The 8,719-nt window shown below is 35.4% G+C and overlaps 1 protein-coding gene across 1 annotated transcript in view; it reads left to right on the top strand.

The window, feature by feature from the left end:
* LOC113229048 (sugar transporter ERD6-like 5) overlaps positions 1-8,719 on the top strand; it is a 17,967-nt gene that overhangs the window by 2,887 nt on the left and 6,361 nt on the right. Inside the window, exons 2-3 of the mRNA XM_026462530.1 lie at positions 1,884-2,113; positions 7,920-8,055. Of these exons, the coding sequence (XP_026318315.1) occupies positions 1,884-2,113; positions 7,920-8,055 (366 nt within the window). The remainder of the gene's footprint in view (positions 1-1,883; positions 2,114-7,919; positions 8,056-8,719) is intronic.

The following is an 8,719-nucleotide window of genomic DNA, read 5'->3' on the forward strand; positions in this document are numbered from 1 at the left end:
GTGCTATGTACCTTTGCTGTTTGAATTGGTAGGCCCAAAACCAAACTACAGCCCTGCAACAGCCCTAAATTGTAGCTATCGGGAATGCGCTGTGGCCTTGTTTTATGTACATTATTTTACTATTTATTGTATTAATAAGGAATAACAATAGCCACCTTAAATGCATCTTACAACGAACAATATTTGTCTTAAATAACTTAGGGTCGTATTCTAGAACTCTACTCAATGCTCAAGTCGCACTTTGCACTGGCAACACAAGGACTGGAAATACGACCCTAATGGCAGGGACTTGAGTATGATTTCTAGTGCTTTGAATCATACTCAAGTCCTGACTTAAGCATTGAGTAGAGTTCTAGAAAAGACCCTTAGGCCAAAATAGTTTTATCCACAATGATATAATTTTTGAGCTTTTTAAACGAAGTCAACAAAACAAAATTAACAATGAGCTTAGATAAATTTAATGTTTAAATTTAAGTCTAATAATATAATTTCACGACACATAATAACTTATGTGTTGTAATGTTACATATATTATTAACATATACTTAATATATAACTAATGATAACATATATTTATATACCAACCAACCGTGACCATGGGACCTGTAAATGGCCCGAAACGTCGGTTTGTTTGTAAAAACAAATATACGCGATTTAAATCCGGAAAAATAGTTTCATTTCCTATGTGTAACAATCGCGAAAACCTAAGAACTCGATATATATTTATATTAAAAAAAACTTTTAAAACTTTACATGCAATTATTTATTAAAACATTTAGAAAATATGTGCAGATTATGTAACGTGTAAAGATATCCAAAAACTTAACAAACGGTGTAGATGTTACGGATCTATTTGACCTACAGACTTAACATTTCTTAAGAAACCTTCTTTACTACCAATGAAAGGGTCGATGTTACTAAAGTGTACATTAATAATTCGTGACAACACTGCATTCTTCCCATAGTTAGTAGAAAGGGGCGGGACGTGGAATAAGGCTATAAACAACAAATGGGTTTAACAATTCAGTCAATAATTTCAACACGGTTATAGTAATTTGGGTCAATTTGAATAATAAAATTGTACTTGGATATGAAAATAATACCGTGCGATAATAATCGAGTTATCGCGAAAACGCGATTGTTACCCACCCATAGTAAATGAATATTTCTAAATCGCGTATTTCTTTTTTTTTTAAATAAACCATAGTTTCGGGCCATTTACAGGTCCCATGGTCACGGCTGACTAAGGCGGTAACTTAACTAACACTTAGTTGACATAGCGTCTGGCACGGTTTGCTGGGAGACGTTGGTTCGAATCCAACCGGATTGAAGTGATTTTTTTCTGAGTGTTCGATCTTTGTTTATTAATTATAAAAAAAGCATTTTTAAATTACTTAAAATATTGTGGTTAATCGTTTAAAATGCAATATACCATGCGCTGTGTACATTATGTCGGCAACGTATAAATATACTGTGTGTTTATACTGTGAACATATATAGTGATTGTATTTTAGAATCATAAAGCATGGACAACACGTCGCGAATGTATTAAATAATAAAACAAATTGATAATTCCTATGACATACCTAATAATAACAATTTTTATGTTCTCTTATCAAGGTCCTTCACAAATAAACTTATAAGTAGCTAACTTGAATTTTTACTAAAAAAAAAGAAAACCCTTGGTAAGAGAATGGAGTCCATACCAGGCGTTAACCTGTGTGACAGATCTCTAGGCTCCCGCCTCCGGATACAGCACAATACTTCTACTTCAGGTGCTATATAACAAGATAAAACTCGTATTTAAGATAACAAACAAAGTAAGGAACGAAATAAAATTGAAAGCAAATTTGAAATTAAATGCTAACATTTCTTAATTCCAGTATGCTACCTGTCCATAAGCATGGGCATATTCTTCGCCTGGCCTTCTGTCACTGTACAAATCTTCAAGTCTAACTCTACACCCCTGCATCGGCCAATGAGTGACGCTGAGATATCTCTATTTGGGAGCCTGTCCTCTATTGGAGCCGTGGTTGGCACTATCATCGCCGGAGCTCTGTTTGATGTGATAGGAAGAAAGGCTTGCGCTGTATTGGCTGCTATGAGCTATGTGGTAAGTTGATACACTTGTTTATAAAAATGAACATTAATTAATTGATCCAGTCAATCGTGAAAGGGTTGTAACCAAGCCGTGACCAGGTTCACGGCAATAAAACAGAAAACTCCCCGTCCACAAATTTATTAAAAGTCGGGTTAAGAAGAAATGGTAACAAAGAAGTAAGGAGAAAGGCTGTAACAATAAAAGGTATATATAGAAAAATAGGTACATTATTATAAAACACTTCCTAACTTAATGATGATAAATATTAAGATATTAAGTATACTTACCCCAAAAGGGCCGAGATATACTAAATTACAGATCCGTGTTCGTAGGTACATGATAAGGCTGTAGACTGTTACACACTTATTAGAATTGACACATGATTTAGATTGTATTATAATGATTATAACTTAGTAAACGCATAGGCAGCTCATCTGATGTTGTAAATGTCCCATGGGCGACGATGACCACCCATCAAGTGGCTCGTCGGCTAGTTTGCCTTCTTCTTTACATAAATGGATCGATGGATTTAAATACGAGTGGCCAGGAACCGGAGAAAGGCGATAAAAAGGTGCGATGACGATGCAAGGAGGTCACACCGTCACAATCGTAACCATGAGTACTATCCATTTTTATAACCTACGAAATTCCTCCTTGGCGTCTGGGGTTTAATTCGTCCCCCCGCTAAATAAATTTATTCTATTCATCATCTGCTGGCAGTGCCGGAGTTGCGCATCGGCATTTCACAATTAATCACCGCTTGTTCGCTCTCTGCACTGTCTTAATGCGCTTCTCGTATCTGCACCAGATTGTGATGATTTTGCAAGTGGATGGGTGCCTATGTGTGATGAACGTTTCAGGTTTTGTGAGAGGATAGATGAACGTCTGTCGTCTGTGAATTATTAATACAAATTGTTTATTTATGAATTTCACAGTGCTTCAGCATTTTGCTGTAATAAAAATAAGAAAAATAAAAATGGGACCTGTAAAGTGTGTAACTACCACGAAGTGTTTTATGCAATCCTTGCATAATGAGACTTCTTAAACTCTAGTACCGTGTTTAGGCCACGAGGCTTTGCCGAGCGGCCTAGGTAATAGGTACGAGATTTTAAGACCTAATTATGTAATGATTTCATTCAATATTTTTGCTATTAGTAAATTAAAATAATGAAACACAATGTTGGAGCAGAATGCTACCACGTGCAGACAGAACCCTGGATAAATAATTTAGATACTGTGTATTTCAGTGTATTTACATAAGTTGACGCGACAAAAATAAAAACATCTGTTTACATACAGAGTCACGAGACAAGAGCGAATATAATTTCTTTTCTTTTTCATACGAGAATGACATAGTTATTTCTTGACAAAGGCGTAACCATCTGGCAAGAAATACTATTTAGAAACAATATAAAAACATCAAATATGACGCTTCTCAAACGCATTACTTCCTTCTGATTGGTTAGAATTTATGCGGTACTTGGCCAGTTCTATTCTCTTTGGTTTTTTGTTTTGTAGTGTTTATTCTTAGAATAATAACGCATAGAATGATAGTTTCATATCAAACGAACTGTCACAAGTGAGGCAAAAATCAAATTCATGTAGGCTAGTTTTAGTAGTAGGTTAATTATCGGTTTTCGTGAATATTTATATAAAAATACAAGTTGAAACGCGTTACTTCCTAGTGGAATCTGATGTTAGTATCTATTTTATGTTTGTCTGACGTATTTTTACAATCATTTACCGCACATTTCGTCATTTTTAGCTAAAATTCTTGATCTGTTCGCAGTGCAAGTTGACCTTGAGCACTGAAGGCCCGGCCGCTCGTGTAGGCCCATTGGGCGCGCTTCAATTTGCCTCACTTAGCGTGTGCGGACTAGGTTTCTATGCGTTATTATTCTAAGTGTTTATTAAGCTTTCGTCTAAATATATATGAAGGGGCTGTATTGTGAAACCTTTGCCGACCCTAATAAATGGGTTAAAATTTATTTTTAAAAAATGCGTTTATTGTCATGGATTGTTAACAAAATATAAGTACATTAAATATCGGTTCTGTTTCATAATTTTATTTACTCGTGGAAAAAGTATTGTATGCAATCATTACATAATTAGGTCTTAAAATCTCGTACCTATTATTTAGGCCCCTCGGCAAAGCCTCGTGGCCTAAACACGGTACTCGGCTCTAAGAACCCTCATTATACCATAGACAACAGAATTTTGGTTCAGAACTAAAAAGAGCAGCATTTTGATATGGTCTATTAAGTTATAATTGACATTTTAAAATACAGGAGTAAAAAAATATTTTATTTCCTTACTTCTATAATTTTATTTATTTATTTATTAACCTATATTATACAGAAAATTCAATTATATTGATAATTATATTCATAAATTACTTAATCTATAACATCAGCGCATCCTGAAGACGCATAAGTTTCTCCCAGCTCTATCCTTCTGGCTCTGTCCTTTGTCAGCGTAGTCCTTAGAGGTCCATCTATTTTTTTTAAGTCCATGTTTTAAAGGGATGACCTCTTTTTCTCTTGACATTTTCTCTTGGTAACCATTCTGTTACCTTTCTGGTCCACTTTTCTACTCTCTCCCTTTACATGTCTCCAGGCCCTTATCCATAAAGAAAATTATAAATCGAGCTACCTACGGTCTTGTATAACATTATGGTACACCATATAAGTATTACATATTTATAAATTCGTAAAACCGGTTTATACGAGATAACATGCCGTCAAGTATAAACCTACTTACCATTTCGTATTTATCTAGTGTAAACCAATCTATAAGGCCATCGTTCCTATAGCAATACTTATCACGTGGTCTGTACCGCCTCGTCCATTGTACCGCTCAAGAATTGCTGTATCGTTATGTTAATGTTAATCAATTATCATTATGTTAATGCAAGTATATTTTTAACCGACTGTTTTTGTTGTGTGTTTATGAACCGATTTTGATGATTCTTTTTTTGTTGGAAAGAGGGTACGCATGGAAGGGTAAGGACGCTGGTGAAATTACAGGGACTTGTCAACTTATGCCTCAAGGTGACGGGCGCAGTGGCAGTGCCTCTCAGATCTTTGCGATTTAAAGCTCTGAATGGCACTGCAACTGTTATGGACAGGCGTGTAGCTTTCCATCAGGCGCACGACTTGTTCGTCCCGTCACTTGATATTATAAAAATAGTTATTTTTGATACAAGTGCGGAAAGTTAGTCATTATTCACGAGTTTCGAGGCATCTTGGCCCGAGCCAGATGCGAAGGTCAAGACTCGAGACAAGTGAAGATAACAAATCCGCACGGTCGGTCGTGTATCAAACGACGTTTTTTAATACATTTGCGAAAAAACTACATTGAAAGTAAAATAAAACAGTATTTAAACAAAACTCATTTTCTGCTAGTAAATTTAAATAATGAAATACAACCACTGCAACCATTATTTAAATGTCTATGGAAATATAGTTCTAACGTGCTGTTTTTGTTTATTTTCTGTAATATCGGTCTGTAACCACTTTTCTTATTATGAAGTCCTGGTACTTTTGTTTAAACTTCTTTAGGAACCCGTGCACGGTAGTGAGATACAATTTATCTGTAATACATAAAACAAATATATACATAAAAATCTCGCCTGTCACCCATTCAGGGGTAGGCAGAGACCTCCACTAGATACGTTCATTATATAGTATTTGTAAATAAATATAAGTTTTAATGACGAATGACTTACGTCACAAAGCACATAAATGTGAAATAAATATACAATCTCTTTAGTTCTATGTTTAAGACTTAAAACAACAGTAAATTAAAAAAAAAAACTAGAAAAGTAAAAAGCACTAGTGCGAGAAATCCAACTTTCCGCACGATTTGTAGTGCGAAAAATACCACGTTTTGAGCAACTGTATTAAAAAAAACTTTGCGTATACACTTAATTCCAAGAACTTTTCAGGTCGGTTTGTTATAATGGAGTTGTAGTTACTCTTGTACCATCTGACACCTTTTAGATCTGTAGGTATTTGGTAGTGATGCTTTCTTTTGCTAGGTACTAGAGTTGTCTTAATACGGTGTAGAACGGTCTGTTTTCATATTTTTATTTTTGTACAAAAGGGAAATCTAATGTTAGTATAGAAACAAAAGTTGTTGTTAACGATGTTAGTGATACTATAGTCTTACGAGGTTAGTATTTTGAAAATAACATATTGTAGTTTATGGCTAGGGTTTAGCTGCCTAATCCTAAGGTTATTTGTGATAGGTTACAGTTTTCCCCTTTCACTTTCAGTAAGCTCAAATCTCGTTAAAAAATGTAATGGAAAGTGGATTCACAATTTCCTTCCTTTAATTTATAATATTTCAAAGACTTGCACTAAAAAAAACTTAAATGTAACAGAGATTCCAAACTAATGTTTAATGACGGAAACTTTTTATAAAATGTTATTATTGGGATAATTGGACGTAGTTAAACAAAAAGGATCCGGTCATTTTCGAGATATGATAGTTTGAAGTTTAAAAGTGTTTATCACTGGTATTTTATTTTCAAAACTTATAATGTCATGTAACTCCAGAGATATTTATTTATGTTTATAATTTGGATATATTTTTTATTATATTATATATATTATTAAGAGGTTAGACTTTAGGAATCGTACAATCGAATCGTCGTAATTGACGAATTTGTGGATTGGTTCCTTTTTGCTTAACTACGTCCAATTATTATGATGTTTGTAAGTAAATGTCCTTTGTCATTAATTCTCACGATATTTTCATTTACAGTAATTTGTTCTCTAAACAAAAAGGTTTCTAGAAGATCCCGAACACTCCGTCCTTATGTCGTTGATATTCCACCTATTCGCACTAAGCGCTTTGCTTCCTCCTTTCTGATGCGTACGGCAATGGAATCTGTATTTCCCGAAAAGTACAATTTGGGGCAATCCAAGGCTAGAGTGAATAGGCATTTTTTAGGCAAACGCGTCCCATTGTCGGTCACATCGTCGCTTAACATCAGGTGAGATTGTGGCCAAGCGTGTGACTTTTTTTAATATCTAGTGGTTTTAAGAAAATTAGCAGCTCGGGGCCCTGGTCGAACACAATTTAGTTCACCATTGACAAAGACCGCAGTTTCACAAAACGGACCATTAAGCGAAATAAGTCCATCGTACAATAGCATATTATGTTCCCATCGTGACATCGTTTTTCTGTGGTATTAGGTACCTACGTCTTTCAAAACTACAATGTACTCAATGGCAAAAATAATATCAAGATTTTTTATAATAATGAATATATGTTTGTTTGTATTTATCTTCACTATTAGAGCGGTGTATGATGCAAACGCGATTCAGTCGTTAGTCGTCAACAAACGCGCGATTGCATCGCTATTGAGATTTATAGGCGATTGCATCGATGCAAAAGCGCGTTTGCATCGATGCAGTATACAACTTCCGTATTGTTTATATACAGATGACAGTTAAAATAGGTAGGTACTTGTTTGTTCGGCCCTTATGCGTTCCATTAGTATTATTTTTATGATAGCATGTATCTGTTACGTAGTAACTATTAAGTAATCTATTCACAAAACAGAGAAATAAATGTAGGACATATAAATACTTCTCCCGGCCCGGAAGTCGATCCTGGGACCGTGGCAGAGCAGCTTGGTAACCGTTTGGCAACGAAGGCAGTTAATGTGTTATTTATTTTATTATTTTCTTATTAAAGATAACTGCATGAAAATAGTTAAACTAACGGGTACGTGGAGTAGCAAATTAACTTGTCGCCATTTTTGTTTTATTGTATAATGTAATACATTTTCTGTTTTGTATTATTTCAGATATCATGGGGTCTAATAGCGACTGTCACCCAAGTGGAAGTGATCCTCTTGGCTGTATTTATCGCTGGGCTGGGATCCTCCGCCATGCTGATTGTTAGGCTGTTTGTAAGCGAAATCTGTCAAGAGTCCATAAGAGGTATGTACCCTTTACTAAACTCCCGAGCAATAAGTAATCGAATATCCCGAAAAACGTTTTCGTTGTTTGCGATTTGATTTGAAATTTGAATCATCTTATAGTGATTATATTGAGCGAGTGATGGCAGCCTAATATATGAATAGCTAATATAAAAGTAACGGGACTTACTCGCGTCCTATTTTAGTCGGAAGCGGTCCGACTAGTTTCGACCATAACCCTGCCAACGAACTGACCATGGGCTTGAATATGTTACTAAAATCTCTGCCGGATGACCTTTCATACGACGTCCTACGTCCGCTGAACCCCACACCACCAAAGATCTATGGGTTGCCTAAAATCCACAAACAGGCATGACCCCTTCGTCCTATGGTGAGTCAAATAGACTCGCCAACACGTAAGACTGCTCGTTTCCTGTCAGACGTACTACTTCCTTTCACGGGTAAAACATCAAGCTATGTGAGACATTCTACACATTTTGTACAGTTGTTGGAAGGGTACGTGTTAGTGATAACGAGCTATTGGTGAGTTTTGATGTTGCATCATTGTTTACAAATATACCGATAGAGGACGTACTTATGATTATATCTGATTTAGTAAAGTGTATTAATTTACCTGTCGGTTATATGAAGTTGATACAGTACTCTTTGACGAGGGGATATTTTAT

This window comes from Hyposmocoma kahamanoa, unplaced genomic scaffold (genome assembly GCF_003589595.1).
Source record: "Hyposmocoma kahamanoa isolate Upper Pololo Valley unplaced genomic scaffold, ASM358959v1 270, whole genome shotgun sequence".
Taxonomy (NCBI): Eukaryota; Metazoa; Arthropoda; class Insecta; order Lepidoptera; family Cosmopterigidae; genus Hyposmocoma; species Hyposmocoma kahamanoa.